This window comes from Monopterus albus, unplaced genomic scaffold, assembly GCF_001952655.1.
Source record: "Monopterus albus unplaced genomic scaffold, M_albus_1.0 scaffold6.1, whole genome shotgun sequence".
Taxonomy (NCBI): Eukaryota; Metazoa; Chordata; class Actinopteri; order Synbranchiformes; family Synbranchidae; genus Monopterus; species Monopterus albus.
The window spans coordinates 3,759,408-3,777,933 of record NW_018127886.1 but is presented as its reverse complement, the minus strand read 5'-3'; the positions used below and the strand labels follow the sequence as shown (position 1 = coordinate 3,777,933).

At 39.4% G+C, this 18,526-nt stretch overlaps 2 protein-coding genes across 2 annotated transcripts in view; one reads left to right on the top strand and one right to left on the bottom strand.

The window, feature by feature from the left end:
* sypl2b (synaptophysin-like 2b) overlaps positions 1-1,817 on the bottom strand; it is a 3,469-nt gene extending 1,652 nt beyond the window's left edge. Inside the window, 5 exon segments of the mRNA XM_020619458.1 lie at positions 383-410; positions 413-615; positions 732-850; positions 1,464-1,541; positions 1,678-1,817. Of these exon segments, the coding sequence (XP_020475114.1) occupies positions 383-410; positions 413-615; positions 732-850; positions 1,464-1,541; positions 1,678-1,695 (446 nt within the window). The 5' untranslated portion in view covers positions 1,696-1,817.
* Positions 1,818-4,613: 2,796 nt separating this feature from the next.
* Positions 4,614-17,624, top strand: sort1b (sortilin 1b). The gene is made up of 20 exons (XM_020619447.1): positions 4,614-5,195; positions 6,458-6,517; positions 6,657-6,727; positions 6,816-6,918; positions 7,081-7,242; positions 7,672-7,745; positions 8,733-8,782; positions 9,497-9,624; positions 9,879-10,023; positions 11,192-11,347; positions 11,834-11,940; positions 12,174-12,276; positions 12,414-12,585; positions 13,269-13,459; positions 13,590-13,779; positions 14,203-14,319; positions 15,627-15,735; positions 15,870-15,979; positions 16,812-16,941; positions 17,228-17,624. The coding sequence occupies exons 1-20, from the start codon at positions 4,923-4,925 to the stop codon at positions 17,240-17,242; spliced, it is 2,466 nt and encodes an 821-aa protein (XP_020475103.1). The 5' UTR covers positions 4,614-4,922; the 3' UTR covers positions 17,243-17,624.
* Positions 17,625-18,526: the final 902 nt, after the last annotated feature.

Sequence of the window (18,526 nt, the reverse complement as noted above, 5' to 3'; positions counted from 1 at the left end):
TTATAGAGCAGCACAGAAAAACAAACAAACAAAATCAGTATTAAAACAGGCCCAGGGGTAACTTCCCTGAAGGAGCTTTCTTATATGGAGACTACTCAGTGAGGTTTGTCCTTAGTTATTTCAAAACCACACCCTTCCCACCGTTTCATTCACACAGTTCTGTGATATGCACTTTCTCTGACTAGACTCCTTGAAATCCAGCAGCTGACATCAGATGTAAAATTTTACACACAAAAGGCAAAACATAAATATCACCTGCTAAAACAAAACTAGATCGATCCATTAAAAAAAACATGTGACACCTCCCTGACTGAAATATCACCTGTATAATTTTATTTTGCTTCCATCTCTAAGCTCTTTAGCATTTCACCAAAACAACAGAGAAATACTGATCATCCAGACAAACATACCACAGTGGGGGCACGACTAGTCCCTTTATACAAGTGGTCGTAGCCCAAGTAGAGGACTAGGGTGGCAGTGCTGTAGAGGAAGGCCAGCACTCCAATACAGACGTAAAACTGTGCCGATGACGCGTGGTCTCCAGTCAGGTAGTAAGCAGTGGTAGTAGTCTGATTGGCAATACAGTCAGGAACATTATATGGATGCTCCATCAATCTATGTAAACACAGAAAATATTTCTAATCATCACCAACCTAAAAGTAAACAGCACTTTTAAGTAAGCCGTTCCTCATACTAAAGAGGTGTGACACTGTTTGTGTTTGCTCACACACCTGAATGGGTAGTTAAAGTGCGTGTGTATTTCTTCACTGGCATTCCCACTGCACTGGACATTGAAACTGCTTGTGCCGATGTAACCTCCAGTCGTAGCAAAGGCAAATATGGAGAACAGCTGCAACCACAGACACAAGAGATAAGAGGGGACACGTTGCCATAAGGATGTGCAGGGCGTGTTGATCAAACCGTTACGCATACACTTCCCTTTATTTTATACAACACACTCTTGACAGGAAATCCGTCTTAATCACATGATGCAATCACTCCAAAGGTTGTACAGAATTCGCAGAAGCAACACGGAGAATACAATGTTTTATCCTAAAGTAAAACCACACATAACAATACTGCCTGTAAGTAAAAGCAGGTATATTGCTATACATTTGACAAGCCGAGTACTGACCTTAACAGGAGTAACCACAAAACTTTTGAGTATGCTACTGCGGTTGCTGAGCATGCAGACACACACACACCAGCTTTCTGACATCTCATAATGAGCTGAACAGATCGAAATAAACCGGCAAACACTCCATAAATTGTTGTACACACACAGTAGACCTACTGGAATCGGCTCTAGGGATGTTTTGCATTGCTTCGTGCAATGGGTCATAGACAAACAACGCAATGTAAATGTAGCCTAACATATTTCCTCTACCAAAGATGGACCGCTCATGTAAAACACGCCCCGCCATATGCTAAGAAACATTTGGTAAAAAAAAAACAAAACTTACCCATTCTAGCAAACGCATAAATGCCAAAGGCTCTTTCAGGGGTCCCAAGTCAAGACTGAAACCCGAAGTCAACACTTTCTGTTGAGAAACAAAGTTGCAACACTAATTTGACAAAGAAACTACAGCCAAAGAGGTAACACACAAATGGGTGTGTTGCTTAAAAAGTGAACAAACATAATGCGTCTTTAAACACTTCCCCGGTCAGCGCCGTTACCTGAGTGAGAGAATCCATCGATAAAGATCGATAATGTTTGCTCGTTTCCTGGCTTTGTTGCAACTTCGTCGTGTTTCCCTCGACGCTGTCAAACTTTTCTCCAACCCCAACGAATCGTAGTAGCCTAGATAACACGTGATTACTGACGTTATAGCGCCGAGCGGGGGCGCTGTCGGGGCACAGTGATCAGCTACATCCGCCTAGGTAGCTACTCTACAGAGCATTAGGTCAATCTTTATGTTCATTTCAAATCAGTTTGTGGTCATTTTACATGTCTGTACAGTTGTTTGCAGTGTCTTCCCCGTGTATAGTTGTATTTGTATAATCCTCTAAATGTGTCATCTGCACTGTATTTAAGTAAAGGCCTATTTACTACTGGAAGTTACATTCCTTACATGTCAACTGTGTCAGTTTCTCCAGACTCATTCAGATTCTTGTATAGGAATAAGATATGCCTGTACAGTTTTTTGCAGTGTTTATCAAACATAATGGATTTTAATGGCCCCGAGTACCTCAAGGGCCTCAAAAGGCCCAGGTTCACTGCATGCCCATTAGTTGCACATAACTTGATTAATTTTTCTAAGAATTTACAACACCAAGTTACAGTCAATGCTCTGGGAGAATACAGTGAATGCACAGTAATGGTAAATTCCACTAGATGTCGCCTTTTCCTCAAATGCTACGTGAACATAATTAAAGTACACTTTAAGTCATGTGCTTCTCCTGACTCCCACCAGTCAATAAGTCTGGCCTTGTAATTCCCTTAATTTCGGTCAATGGAGATGGTCATTTTTGGGGTGGTAAGCAGGGAAATTTAGGTACACTTTGTTGGACCCCCATTCTTTTCACCACGTTAACTCTGAGAGACGAAACAGTCCGAGTAACTTCAAAACAGTGCTGATTTATTCAATGATCACAGGTAAAATTAACATTACACGCTCAGGAGTCTTTGCACCTCCAACATGCATGCAGGCAGCTGGAAGATGGAAAGCCCCGAACCATAACAGGCCTATACATTATATCACTTTGGGCTAACCCCATACTACTCAGGGATGCCAAACCGTGACGTCTCTGGTGCCAGCTGTGCAGCTGGCCATAGCAGTAGTCAAAGCATGAAGAAAATCTATGTGTGATTGTCTGTCGATTGTGTGGTGTGTATCTAAAACATTTTGACATGACATCTGGTGACATGTCATGACATTAAGCATAAGAAAATATTATGATTACGATTATGATTAAACACGTCATAATAATAAGAATAAACATTCTGTCTCCTGACAGTAATCAACTTTCTGTCTAGTTATCTTTGAACATAAACAACCTGGAGTACCCCATGGGAATGACTAAGCATTTAACAGCCTGAGCTAGACATCCTGTATACACTAAACATTTCTAATACATGAAGTGTCTAACCAATGTCTATCTGACTAAAAATACCTAACAGTAATTTCTCTTAAAATATCAGCACGCCATACTGTCAGTCAAGAGGATCTGGCTTCATGTAGAAAAGCACAGTTCTTAGTGTAGAGTATGTCTCTAAGGAATAACAGTAGCTTTGTTTTCCACCTTGTAATAGTAGATTGGGCTGCCATGGGGGAGGGGCTGCAACTCCATTGTACAGTATTTTTGTAGAGGAATGCTGCTCTACAGATCAGTGTTTGACTGTCTAACCACATCCGGGGATCATGAAACACCCAACAAAAAGTAATAGCCTACACAAAAAGGATATTCCTGATGCTCCCAGACACATTAATGTTTAGAAATGTGGCTTCGAATTTAAGGTATCAGAAGCTTTTTATTTTTGCTGTGATGGGATTACACCTTATTTGTTGTTGCAAGGTGATAAAGTTGTTGGACAGGTTGTGCTACACCAAAGGTTGAACATAAGAATGAGCAAATACTCAGAATGGCTATCTTATCTTTTATATTAGAGAGTTTCAGTTATCCTGCAGGTAATTAATTACATCTCATCCTGCCCAACTTAGATGTTTATAGAAGACATGACCTGGATCCTGACAAGGAAAAAAAATCCATTTTGTTAAATTTGTATCACAGTTTGTGGTTTGTAATTTGACTCTTTTCAGCCAGGCCCTTGGCAGCTATGAGTACAGAGATGTTTTATTTCCTGTAACACATGACCAGTGGTCATGGGCTTGTTCTGACCCACTGTCCCATCACATGCACAAACATAATCAGGAATACAATATGATACAGTGCAAGTGAACAAAATAAATCAATAAAAATTGACAATATGGCAGGTTGTAAAAAAAACTGTAGATCGTGTTATATTTAATTGCCAACATGGCCCTATTTCACATATTTTAATTGTATTTATTTCTGTACATGCTCAGGGGATATAGAATCAAACATAGAATTATTATTATTGTAGATATTCATTCCTATAAATAAAGGTTACTGCAAAGCAACTTCTGAAATCAAAACATGTTTTTGTCACCTGTTAGTTTTCATTTGTGTAAAAATAAAACAAATTTTTTAGTTAATCTTTATTTTTTTGTTAATGAATTTAGTCTTCCTTTCTGAGTGACAAAGCCTGCTGGCTGGACTAATGGGGCCGAGCCAATTAATCATAAAGCAGCAGTAAAGCATTAAGGTACAATGCCAATGCCTTCACTGTGTGTGTAATATCATTGTCTGCTTTGAATGATAACCTACATGTATATACATAACTCTTTATTTTACCCGAAACAGAAAAAAGCAAGTTTTCTGATTTAAATGATGTTATAGATGGTGTTATCGCTTACGTGACAGTATTGCTCAACCTACCTTGACAGGCTTTGCCATCTAATTACTATATTTGTTTATTGGTACCGCCTTCTAAGATTTCAACCAATAAGCAAAGTGGATAAGTGACCTATTATAGAAGATCAGCCAATCAGAGCGTACTCTCTCCGCACTGGGCATTACCACCCACTAACACACCTGCTTGGTAGTTACAGTGTATCATGTAGGCACAGGTGTCGCACCGCTATTAATTGCTTTTAAGTACACCGGGGAATTTGCAATACTGTTATTTCCCCCCCCGTTTTGATATTTTGCAGCAACTGCGTTTGGAAATAGTCGGATATTTTAAGGAGTTCCGTGTTTTCAAAGACCAAAACTGTCGCTGTCAATAGGACTAGTGCTTTGTTTATGTCGTCCGCGGCAGAGCTGCAGCGATCTTCAATTTCTAGTTTTAGTGGTGCGGTGGGTTTCACTTTGTTTGTTTTTCTTTGCCGGTAACGAGTATGGGACTTCTGTTGCACTGGGTCTTGCTGCTATCTGTTTCCACACTGACAGACAGTTTTGATTTTCAACTGGGATCCAAACCCGTCGCACATCCGGCTTTTGTGAAGCAGTCAAACATTGAAGAAAAAGCAGCCAAAATCGTAAAGAGGTGTCTGTCTTCCTGGCTGGCTCCATCACTTAATCACAAGATTAAACGGAGAAGCCCCGAGCTGGGCGACTCCTGCAAAGCTCTACAAGGATACGAGACCAAGTTAACAGCCAACACCCACCCTGTAAGTTACCAACAGAGGTCCTGTTTCACTTTTAACCTCTGACAATTAAATGAGCCGAGAGAAGGTGATGAGCCTGTGCACGAGCAGGTGCACGAATATCAGCTGTTCAGTGCACTCAGAAACCTAGCTGCTGACTGCTGTTTTCCATTCACTTGAAAGACCCGAAGCTCGTGAAAACGGATAGGTGTAGATTTCATTTCCTTGTTGCAAAACGCAGTCAGTCTACATTTTGTGTTATCATATAATGAGGCAGACTATAGGTTTAGGTCTTTCCTGCACCTTTCTCCGAGCTTCAAAGAACCTTCTTGCCTTTTTGTTGGCGATGTTGATCATGATTTTAAGTTCTTTTTTTGGTGCAGTGAAATGTAGTGTGGTGAAACTATAGCAACACCTGTCTTCCTCATGCTTTAAGGCCTAGGCTCCACAAAAGCACTGCCAGACCGGTTCATTAATGCCCGTGATCTATATCTTTCTTATCACAAGTATGCAGCTGTAGGCTACCCTGTATATGATCCCACATCTTTGCCTCACTGAGAAGTTGGCCTGGGGGAAACCCATGTGACTGACTGACTGTGTGGTGGTTATTTTATAGCTAAAGCTGTGTTAGGAAACAGAAACTACTGTGTGAGTGTTTATACATATATACAGTATATCATCAGATGAGTAGACTAACACATTTCACAGTTTTGGCACAGAATTTAGCCAGGAAGAGAGCACAACCAAATGAATGCATCTAAAAATGTTTACGCATTTATGCAGTGCTGTTCTCAAAACAAAAAGGAGGCTGACTCTGCTGAAGTCCTGTGCTGCTTATTTGCCTAGCTCCTTATTGCCATGTGATCAGCCTTGCATTCTGCAGTCTCTAAATCTTTTGCAATTAAATTAAATCTGATTCTTGAGTTCAGTTTTATATGGTACTCAGTACTTGTATTCAGAAGTCTTTGTTGAGAGAAACTGGCTTGAAACCTTGTCTTGGCTGAAATCTGTCCTAATAAGCGGTACTTCACGTTTAACACTTTGTCTAGAACACATGGTAAGGGGAAACATGGTGCCAATCAAAGCTAAAATACAGACTGGAGGTGGAAATAGACTGACTGCACTTTAATTGTTTGTCTTCTTTGTCAACTAGGCTGAAATGGCTGTTGGTTATATAATACACTATCATTCATGTAGTGACATATTCATCAGCTGCTGCTTAGATTTTTAATGTTTGGTTTTTTTTATATAGATATGAACATATGTTTTACTATTTATTTTTTTAGTATACCTTCAATGACCTGAGTGGGTCAGTGTCTCTGGCCTGGGTTGGAGATGGCACAGGGGTAAGTGTTGAGCTCCATTCATAACATTGTTCTATGACCTGAGTAGGACAAACATATTGAGCGAAATGCGTAGGAGGTCTCTTGCACATTAAGAAATGATCCATGGTCCACTTTCCTAAAGCTGAACCACTCTTGGCAGGTCATCCTGGCTTTGACAACTTTTCAGGTGCCCTTCTTCGTGATTCTTGGGCAGTCCAAACTCTATCGAAGGTAAGTTTTATCACTGCACCTGTTTAAGAAAAAGTACATTGTTTGTGTTTGATTTGCATTTAATTTGGCTGTAACCATTGTCCGTTAGTGAGAACTATGGGAAGTCATTCGACGATGTGACTGACCTCATCAACAACACTTTCATCAGATCAGAGTATGGTATTGCTACTGGCCCTGAGAACTCTGGGAAAGTAAGTCATGACCTGATTAAGTCTTCACCACTCTTAAACAATTGTAGTCATCGAGAGTTCTCAGAATGGTAACACTGCTTTAATGTGTACCAATTGTGAAGAACCTTCACCATATTCTCTTAAGTGGTTCCATCGGTCTGAATGTTGGACTCTGGCTTGTAGGTGATCCTGACAGGTGAGGTGTCTGGAGGTCACTCGTCTCGGGTCTTTCTCTCTGATAACTTTGGGAAAGGTTTCACCCGCAAGGAACTGCCCTTCACCCTCAAGATGCAGATCATATACAATCCTGACAATTCCGAAATGCTGCTGGCCCTCAGCATCAATGTAAGTAATGAATGTCGAAGAACTATAACTTGTTTAGGAAGTAACCACTTTTGGATGTCAGTTAGCTTCAGAAAGAGAATAGTATAAAAATATCCTATATAAACTTGGAAGCTGAAGATAAATATGTGAGTGTAGTGTGTCAGATTTAGCTTTATATCATTGGTCATTTTTAATTTAAGCTGACAAGAAACCTTTTTCATGGCCTGTTTTAAAAGCCAAAAACTGTCATCTCACTTCCTCCTTGCAAGAATTCTCCTGTTGGTCAATCATTCTTTATGTATTTGTACAGAGTGCATTTATTACAGTGGTTGTGGTAGTTATGAGTGGCTCTGGTATCCCAAGTTCTGTGTGACCTGTGCACACAGTTGTGTTATTTCAGATTATGTGTGAGTTCATCATTTAAGAAATCACTCTTTTTTCCATCCTCAGAATGAACTCTGGCTGTCTGAAGATTTTGGCAACGACTGGAAGAAGATCCATGACATGGTGTGTCTGGTGAAATGGTAAGAGGCAAGATAAAAAGATTGTTAACGCCTTTGCCATGTGTGCAGTGAAGTGAGCAAACAGCTGTTATTCAATAGCCCCAAGTGTCTGTGTCTCACTGAAATATTTTTCAACCCTAATCTTGTAGGTCTGGCATGCAGCAAAGATTTCAACAAGTGAATTGCTATGTGTTAGACAGTTGTCCTTTTATTTAGTTGTCATTCCTGCAACAAGCTAGTTATCACCGGTAATGGAAGACAGTGTTTCACCTTTCTACACTGTGCTTCATTGGCAGTCGAAGCAAATTATGTTTCACTATGCTTTGACTTGTAAAACTTATGCTAGCTTGTTCTCTTTTACTCATAGCTAAAAGATTGTATTAACATTATTGGCCTGAGACGGTAATGTTCATAGGTTTTCTCTCAGGATTTTTATTGGTGCAGCAGCAGCAGCTTTGTAAAATGGGTAGTCAATAGGCCAAGCCTTTGCAGCACTCTTGTTGTTTTAGAGGCACTTCCTGGTATGTGTTGCCAAGTAACCTTGTCGGCTTTAAATATCATATTAGTTTCAGTTTAAAGGCAGGTCACTGTGTCTGTGGAAACTATACGAGTAAAGCAGTCTTTTTGAAACTTAATGTATCAATATACATTTCTGCTATTACTGTGTATTATTACTATTTCAAAACTCAGTACTTAAAGGAACGTACCTATTTATTTAGGGCACGGTGGTGTGCTATTTAATAAGATAAGTGATGTTTACTTTCGCAGTTGAGCAACGTTTAGTATTATAGGAATAGATGGAGAATATTTTAAGAATCCTGTACTAGACCCAGTTTCTTCCTTAGCACAGTAAAGCTCCTCAGCTTGGCCCAGCTTGACTTTGTTTTTTTTATTTTTTTTATATGTAAGCACACTGAGAACTGAAACATCCAGAGAATTGTCACATCTTTATCAACAAATCTGTATCTGCTTATCTGAAATTGTTGGTACTTTCCATTCTGATTACAGGGGAAGGAAAAACACCATCTTCTTTAGCACCAGCCTCAATGGATCATGCAGTAAGTCATCCCCTCTTTAAGTAAAACTCAAAATGAAAAATGATCATGTGTGACCTTACCCCACACCCACTTTGATTTAATGTATGTACATGTAGATTGCTGAGGAGCAGCTCATGGAACATAATGTTTTTTTGACATTTTCTCAAGATAGTTTGAAAGCTAACTGTCAACATGCTTTTATTGAAGTATTTATTTTATGCTAGATTAAGTGGATTTGAACTGGATTATGAATTTAAATGACAAATGGCATCAACATAATGGATGATCCTGGCCAGATGAAGCAAAGTATTTTGATTTACAGTTCACTCAGTTAGCAGTTTATTAGGAACATCAAGCTACAACAAAACTACAATCTCCATAATGATCCTACTGTTGAATCAACACCTCTCTAAAACATTGTAAATCAAAACTTAACACTGTCACCCTCATGAAGGGAAGAGTTATTGCAGGACTGTTGTATATGACTGCATTAGTTGTAGTTTAGCTGGGATTGGCTGCAGCCCCCTCCCGACCCTCTACAAGTTAGGTGGTGTAGCTGATGGATAGTTTTAGCTCGATGTACCTACAGTACTAAACTGCCAACGGAATGTGTATCTGTATTTTTATGGTTTACCCTTTTATTCCTCTTAAATGCTTTATGTAACCTAGCTTTTAGTTAGGCTTGTAAATTCATATATATTTGTTGCACTTTCATTTGCAAGTTGTTCTTTTCAGTTGAGCAGGGAATGCTGGAACTGAAGAGAACCACAGACTATGGTAAAACCTTCAAGACTGTCGCCAGCAAGATCTTTTCTTTTGGAATGGGTGGACGGTTCCTCTTTGCCTCTGTAATGACAGGCAAGGTCAGTATAGTTTCAGTCAAAAAAAATTCCAAAAATTCACACTGACGTCTAAATAGTGTGTGTGTGTGTGTGTGTGTGTGTGTGCGCATGTGCATTTGTGTCACTCGCAGTAAAGAAACTCCTTTTAAGATGATGAGATCTGTGTCAGTTGTGTGAAATGTAGGCCTCGATGATTCAGAACCATTGTTTTTCCTCATCATAGCTTTTTTTTTTTCTTTCTCCTTTTCATTACTTTACAATATTTTACTGTGCAGGGTACTCTGAGGATGATACAGGTGTCAGTGGACCAGGGTGAGACATGGGACACGGCCCAGCTGCCACCTGTTGGCCACGAGCAGTTTTACTCCATTTTGGCAGCGAACGATGATATGGTCTTCATGCATGTTGATGAGCCAGGAGGTCAGTTCATAAAGCAACTTCACATTCCCACATCTCCAGTGATGGGGAGAACAACCCTGAAGCCAGATTCCAAAATATTTAAAAGGAAAAAAAAACTTTCCATCTAGAGCAGCATATTAATGCTCATAGTTTTGCATAGGGCTGCCCTCTAACAGTCAGGCCTTTAGTCAAGAAACCTGTCAGTCGCCTGAGACACTTCTAGTTGAGCCTTTATTTTCATATTTTATCTTTTTTGTCAGCCAGTGCACATTACAATAGAAGGCCACCTCAACCTGGTAGCTTATTGTCTTCCTCTCCTCATTTTGGTGTACCAAGCAGCTATTTGCTCAGTACTTCCCCCTGTGGTCAGGGGAAATACCCACTTCCATGGTGGCACTATCTGGTCATGAATGTACATTAAGGTCGGATCTATTTAGAAAACTGCAGAATGAGGAGAAAAGGACAACAAAACCCACTAGCACAAGCCACATAAAGGTGAGATTTGTACTTTATTAGAAGAGTTTTCAAACATCGTGATCTAGTTTTACAACAGAAACGGCTGTCGTGATGATGTAGCTGGTTTTGCATTGCCTGTTATACGAGTCCGGTTTGTTTGCCCATCTTTGTTAAAGTGCAACACACAGCTGTTTACCAGCTGCTTCTTCAATGTGCATCCATCCAAACGGGACTAGGAAGCCAGCAAAAATGCACGGGGAAAACATTCAGTGAGGAATTATAAATAAGAGGAATCATTCTCAGTGCGACCTGGCACACGTCAAACGCACAGTAACAACATGCACTGTGGTCAAATGACATTAGAAGCTCAAACCTGTTGGTAATCTAGGCTTTAACTATATATCGTCAGTTTAAATAGGTCATTTAAATCTTCTATCGTGCAGCTTATTTTATTTTTAAATGATCAGAAATATATTCTTGTCACTTTTTTTGTATTTAAATACCGATGCTAATGTGGTCAAAATCATTAGTGAAATTCTTGCCAGTTGATTTTCTGACAGTCTGGGGAATGAATAGTCGCTCTGAAGAGTCGACTGACAAAATCCTTAGTCAGGTACAGCCCTAGTATTGGAATTCTTGTTCAAATACTGCATGCATACTTTTGGCCATGTATTGAATATGCACCAAATAAACTCCCTAAGCCTCTCTTTTGTGGGTTTTTCCTTGTCCACAGACAAAGGTTTTGGTACCATTTATGTATCGGATGATCGGGGAACTGTATACTCAAAGTCGCTGGAGCGCCACCTTTACACCAACACATGGGGCGATACAGACTTCACTAACATCACCTCCCTACGTGGAGTTTTCATCGCCAGTGTCCTGGATGAAGGTAACGCTGTTCATACACCTGTGCTTGGATTAAGGAATGGCAACACATGCCTGCACTCAGATTCCCCTAGAAACACTCATACATATGACTTCTCCATTACCTACCAGAGGGAGGGTGTTGGGTAAATATTTAATTAGTTCTCTAGTGTTAGGTGTGTTGTGCGTCTGAAGCTGCTGGCCGACATTTAAGCAGAATTACCTCACGGCTAACTCTCATTTCATCATCTCTTGGTTTTTTTTTTTTTGTTTGTTTTTTTTTTTTAAACATTTCCTTTTGTCTTCTTCTTTTGTAATCTAGTTTCTCTCACCTCCATTTTTTTTTTTTTAACATGATTGTGGTTGCACAGCAGTGTGGGTCTTACCTCTGCATTGTCTCTTTGCTTATTTGTAATTTTAGGGGTAGATAAATTCAAGCTTTATGTGCACACAATGTCAAATAATTGTTGAAAACTCTATGAAATGTTATGTACATGTCTTGTTGTTCCAGATGGCTCCGTGCGGTCTGTGGTGTCTTTTGATCAGGGAGGGGAATGGGTTCCCTTGAGGAAACCTGTCAACACAAAGTGTGATGCTACAGCCAAGGACCCAGAAAAGGTAAAGAGAGGAAACTGGTGTGTTTGGAGACAACATTAAGCTAAAAAGTTGAATGGTTTTGATTAAAAACATATACTTTTGTAAATTAAAGTGCCAGATTGTGTTCTATTGTTGAGTTTTGGATTGCAGTGTTATGAAGGCCAACTACAATATACTGTATGTGCCATAATTTTTGACAGTGTTGGTAATATAAACTGCCAAATACCAAGAGCTGCTTGTGTTTGTGCCTACAGTGCAGTCTCCACATCCATGGATCGTACAGCAATGCTATGAAGATAAACAGCCCCATGCTGCCTCTGACTGAACCCAGTGCTGTCGGCCTCATCTTAGCTCATGGTAATTCTCAGTTCAGAGCTTTCTTGTCAACATTTTTTTTTTTCTTCCTACAAACATCAAAATTTTGTGTGAGATAATCTGGAGGTTATTTGGATAAATGCAATTTTGTCATCTGACTATTTCTCTGTTTTAATCAGGGAGTGTTGGTGATGCCATCTCGGTGATGACGCCTGATGTGTATGTGTCTGATGACGGTGGGTACACCTGGATAAAAGCCCTCAGTGGACCCCATCATTATGCTATTCTGGACTCTGGAGGGCTGCTGGTGGCTGTGACATATAGTCCCACTCAACCTGTCAACCAGATCAAGTGAGCTGCAGTTAAAGGAAACTGAGTTTGACCTGTATCAGCTGATGTTGGGAAACATCTGTCCTCTATTAGTCTTCTTAATTAAATTTACACTCACTAATAGGTTGTGTTTTTTTTTTTTTAACAGACATTTTGACTTGTCACAGGAGAAAAAGCACAGGAGTTGCTGATCACATTAACAGCAACTCTTTTCCATTCATGTCCCATAAGTTATAATAGTGTGACCATGAGGCAGCATGAACAACACCAGGACCCTGAGAAGCAGCTAAATGGAATTCAGCCATTGTTAGTTTTATTGTTAATGCTGGTGCTTGTCCTGTGTGACATGTCAAAATATATTCTGTGAAAAAGACCAGATCTTCACCATAACAACAAAGGCTGTAGGATTTTTCTTTAGTGTTTCTGAAGTTTCCAGATTAATCTGCTACACAGGAACAAACCCTTTGTTTCTTTTCAATAAATCAGAACTATGTTTTTTGTATATATGTTTTTAGATGACTGAAATTTAGAACAAATCCACAGCTCAGAGGCTCATTGTTTTTAATACAAAATGGTAGTGATTGTATAAGACCAGTAGCTCAGTCATGTGCCTTCTTTACACTGTAGCCATGCAGAGATCTTATTCTGTACTCTCATATGTTTTGGCTATGCTGATATCTGCGCATTTGTCGATGACCGCACAGGTTTTCTACTGATGAAGGACAATGCTGGGGTGTGTACAACTTTACCAACGATCCCATCTACTTTACTGGGCTGGCATCAGAGCCAGGAGCGCGCTCCATGAATGTCAGTATCTGGGGCTACAGAGACTCTTTACTAGCCCAATACTGGATCTCCATCACCATTGACTTCAGGGAGCTTCTCACCAGAGACTGTGAGTAACATGATAAAAAAAAAAAAAGAAAAAAAAAGACTTCCTGTATATATGTAAATTTAGAGAGAGATTTTGTTAATGTTTCATTTGAGATTATGCATAAACAGTGTCCAAAATATTGATGTTTTAGGTGATGATTCAGACTATGTGCAGTGGTTGGCCCACTCTGATGACATCAGCAGCCCCAGCAATGGTTGCATACTGGGCTACAAAGAGAAGTTCTTGCGTCTCAGAAAGGATTCTGTTTGCTGGAATGGACGAGACTATCAGGTCACCACCCAGCCAACCCCGTGTCCATGCACCCTGGATGATTTCCTGTGGTAAGCTGATGGCAAAATATCAGTATTTAATTTAAAGTAATTTTTGGTGACTGAGAATTAAGAAATTTTGACTGAATTACTATTGAAAATTAGCTAGAAAATAAAATGTAAATTACATCCACAAAAAAAAAAGAAAATTGGCTAATTCAAATTTGAAATGAAAATCTGTTACTGTAGCTCATTCCAAAATGTTTACATACAGTAAACACAGTAACTTCAAGAAGGGCCCACATTAAACATGTCCAACTGGTGCTTATGAAAAGCAGCAGAAAAGTGTCCTGGAGTGGATTTATTCTTTACGTAAAAATGAACTCTTGCTTCAAAAAATAAAACTCAATGCATACTGAGCCAAACAACTGGCCATTTACAGTAACAGTAGTAAATGCAGGGTTTTTTTTTTAATTCAACTCTTACCTTTCACAGTGACTTTGGATACTACCGTGAAGAGAACAGCTCGGTGTGTGTGGAGCAGCCAGATCTGCAAGGCAAGGTGCTGGAGTTCTGTCTGCATGGTAAAGAGGAGCAACTGCTGTCCAGTGGGTAAGACTTTAGGCTCAGACAGATCTGTGTGTCACTATTATTGGTTTGAAGTTTGCCAGTTATTTAAAAAAATGTGGTCCTATCAAGAGGCAGTGCTTCTGTGACAAAATGTGTGAATGTGTTGACACACTCCTTTGACCACTGATGCCACATGACTTTTCTGTAACCGTCTACTCTGCCTGATCATTTCTAATTGCTGTTAATTGTCTTGAGCTGAGTCTTACCTGAACAGTGATGGTAGTAATGGGTGATTTTTACAGTAGTAGTAACAAATACTTCTCTTTTCTGTGTAGTCTGTTTATTTATAGTATTAAAAGTGTGGGTCCTATTCACTATTAAAACGGATAAATTTGCAGTCTGTTTATTTATAGTATTAAAAGTGTGGGTCCTATTCACTATTAAAACGGATAAATTTGCATATTTTGTACAAGGCAGTCCCCACTATCACGTTGTGATAGAAAGCATGACAAAGCGCTTGTCAGTGAGAATGAGGAAGTCACGAAGAGAGCAGTCAGAGCAAGCAGCCGATGGAGAGAGTGGTTTTCATGTTTTTACTGAGGAAGAACGCAACGAAAATGTTTGCCTCACTGCACACAAACTGACTTCACAGAAAGTGAATAATTGTTATACAGTAGATTTAAGAATCAAGTTAAACCATTATGTACCATGAGTAGGTTAGACTGTTGTATTGAGATTGTTAAAGATCCGTACAGTCTCTATTTTTATTCCTATTTATCTCATCTCACAATGAGCATTTCTTTGTCTGTCTGCATTGTTTACTGCCTGTTTATGTTTATTTTGCATTGTTTGCACTGTTTATTGCTTGTTAATACTGTTTATTTTGTTATACTACACAGCCTTATGTTGGTTTACTGTTTGCTTGCTGTTGCCTTGCATTGGGATATGTGCATGCACATTGAGAGCCTCTGTATCAGTCAAATTCCTCGTGTGTCCGACACACCTGCCCAGTAAAGCTGATTCTGATTTAATAATTGAATTGAAAAGGTAAAGAATTAACATTCAGTAAAATGACTGTTTGTTTGGACTCGTGCTTTTAAAAGAACCAGTGCCTTTTTTTTTTTTTTTTTTGTAGCTGTTTGTCAGTGCTGAAACAAACAGCTTTGTGATCTCTTTAAATGTCAACATTTTATGTTTGCTATTAAGTCAACTGGGGCAATAAATAGAAGTAAATGATTAATATTTATAAATAATAATAATAATTATTTCACTGTTTTTCATGGTTATCAGTCCCACTATCATGCACTGTTGAGTTAGCGATGATAAACTCAAGTGCTGTTGGTCCACAGCTATAGGAAAATCCCTGGAGATAAATGTGAGGGAGGAACGATGCCTGAGCGTAAGGAGATCGACCTCAGTCAGAGGTGTGTGAGTGACCGGGTGGGCCCAGAACCTATGGTTAGTACCTCTGCCTACAAAGACTTCTTGAAAATGTTCTGGATGTTTACCTACAGTATATCTATTCCTGTACTACCTTTTTTTTTTTTTTTTTTTCTTTTTTTGTGTTTTTTTTTTTTTTTTTTTTAAAACAGACAGGCACAGCGTCCAAGTCTGTACCCATTGTGATAATGGTCATCATCATCATGCTGTTGAGCATTGCAGCAGGAGCTTTCTTTGTCAAGAAATATGTCTGTGGTGGCAGGTTAGTATATATCTCTCTGGCCATATTCATTTTCTAATTCATAGCCCAACCATGTCTAGAGGACAACATATACAGGACACAAACTGTATATTGACCAGGCACATAGCCAGCGATGGGCCTAGGTCGCACTGACCCACCCACACTGTTTCTCAGCCCACCGTGCAAAGTTTCATCATAACTGTGGAAAGTATAGCTCTAAACTATAGAGGTAAGGTGTCAAGAGACTGACCCCGTGGCTACACTGAAAGCGCAAAATGTAACATCTGGCGTGCATCTCACGTGAGGTTTGCATACATGTGTATGTGTGTGTTCACTTGCATAATGGAAGCACTTGGTGAACAAAAAGCACGTAGAGGAGCCTACGGAAGCTCCTCTGAAAAGGGAAAACTGTGGCCCAAAACCTCAACAAATAAACAATTTGTAAATGGGGTATTACTGGCTACATTTGAAATGGATGTATATGTACAGTATATCAAACCCATAGTAAAACAGCAAATAAAAACTGCACACACTTTATAAAGAACTGCATGTTCAGTGGGATGTTGTAAAATCATAAACATAAGACAGGCCTATTGTTGTTGCAGAAACATTTTGCATTTCTTTAAACGGGTTATGCCCTACTGGTTTAATATGCAGTGTTTATGGGAAAATACGACCCATCCACTTTCGTACTCGCCCAGTCAAATTACAATTTCTGCCTACACCATTGATCTAGACTGAAACTGAGTTAGCACTTTTCTTTTACTTTCATCGTTGCTTCTTCATTCATGGTGTTTCTGTATGTTTCAGATGATTTTAAGTGACCTGACAGTATTTTGAATGTGCCCTACAGGTTCTTGGTTCACAGGTATTCTGTGCTGCAGCAGCATGTCGAGGACAATGCTGCAGATGGAATGGATGACCCTCTCGAGACCAACCACGTTCAAAATGGCAAGATAGAGTTTCATGATGACTCAGATGAGGTACGGTGGATATCTTTCTCTTTCATAATAGATCTAAGAAAGAAACATGGGTAAAGACTGGGCCATTGTTGTGCAGTAGAAACGGTGGCATGATGGTGTGTATCTTTAAAGCTTACTACTGGCTTGATTGTACAAATCAGTCAGAATCATGACTGTGGGAAGGGACAGCTACAACTTGGTCACTTGAGTAATTTGACAATTAGGGGTGTGTGAAATCATAACTATAATGGTTTTGTGTTGGCTGTGACTTCATTGGTATGCTGTTTTCTTTTCCTCTCTTGTACAGGACATGCTTGAATAGCGGGCACAACCAGTTCTGCAACTGAGCAACAGGTTTCCAGTCCACACTGTAGCCAAACACCGTACCTGTAACTCTTCTGTTTCCAGCTACTTTCACCTTCTAGCACAAACTTTGGTCTTAGCTACCAGTGGGTCTGTGTCATGCTGTCATCTAAGTATAATGAATGTATGGAAGCTTTGTGGGACTAATGGAGAGTTGAGCTAAGAAGGAAGTCTTGTAGTGTTGTGCAGCAGTTATTGATTAAGCTTGAATCTCCAAATTATTTTAGGTAATGGAGGACTGGTGCAGTAATTTGGACTGCTGACAGTCTTTAATAATGGGGTTTGAAGTGAAGCTACTGTATGTTGTATAAATCCTCTACCACTGGACCATAGGTCCTGCCTCTCTCTTTATTTTATTGTAGATTTAACCCACCCCCATTGATGCTCTTCTCCCCTTTTCTCATGTACTTGTAACATAAATGTCGTTGCCATTTTGGTTGCGTTAAAAAGGTAGCTGCTGGGTGTTTTGTTAATAACTCTCCCAAACTACTCTATTCTTAATTCCTGCTTTAAATGAAGTATGGATTTGTAAGAGTGTGGCCCAGACAGCCAAGAGTAGGTACATTTTAGGCTTGGCACTGATTTGTAAAACCCCTTATTTGGAATACACACCTACATATTTATGGTTTCCTGTGGGCAGAATAATAAGTCGCATATGAAGGGTTCCATTTGCATTAGGTTTGATAACGGTAACATGTTTTAGATTCACTATATTGTCTATACATGTTCAATAATCTTATTGGCACAATATCTCTGTCTGCAGTTAGTCCATTTGATGAATGGAAATGCTTTTGCATGAAACCCATTGTGGGTCAGTGTATAGGGTGGTGTTTCAGGATGGGTTTATTCAGAAACTGTCTGCAGGTCTAACAGCTTAAAAGCACAAGGTTCTTTGTATGCTAAGAGTTTGTAGTTTAATATGTTCCTACATGTGTTCGAACAAACATTTGAACTTAACAAGTGACAAATTGTGGTTCAAAGATGTTCATAAATGACAATTATATTTTGATAAGATCTAAAAATATTTTTTACAGCACATTCATATATCATTAATATAATTTGACAAACACACGAGCAATGTGGGAAACAAATATGTAAATGTTGTAGTGGATAATGAACACTGTAGCCTAATTGGTTGTGGAAGCAACACTGCATGAGAGTTTTTTTGTGTATTGGCATCTGATGTGATGCAAACGATATAAAATAACAACAGGGTTGCTGAAAATCTCCCATCAGTTTTTTT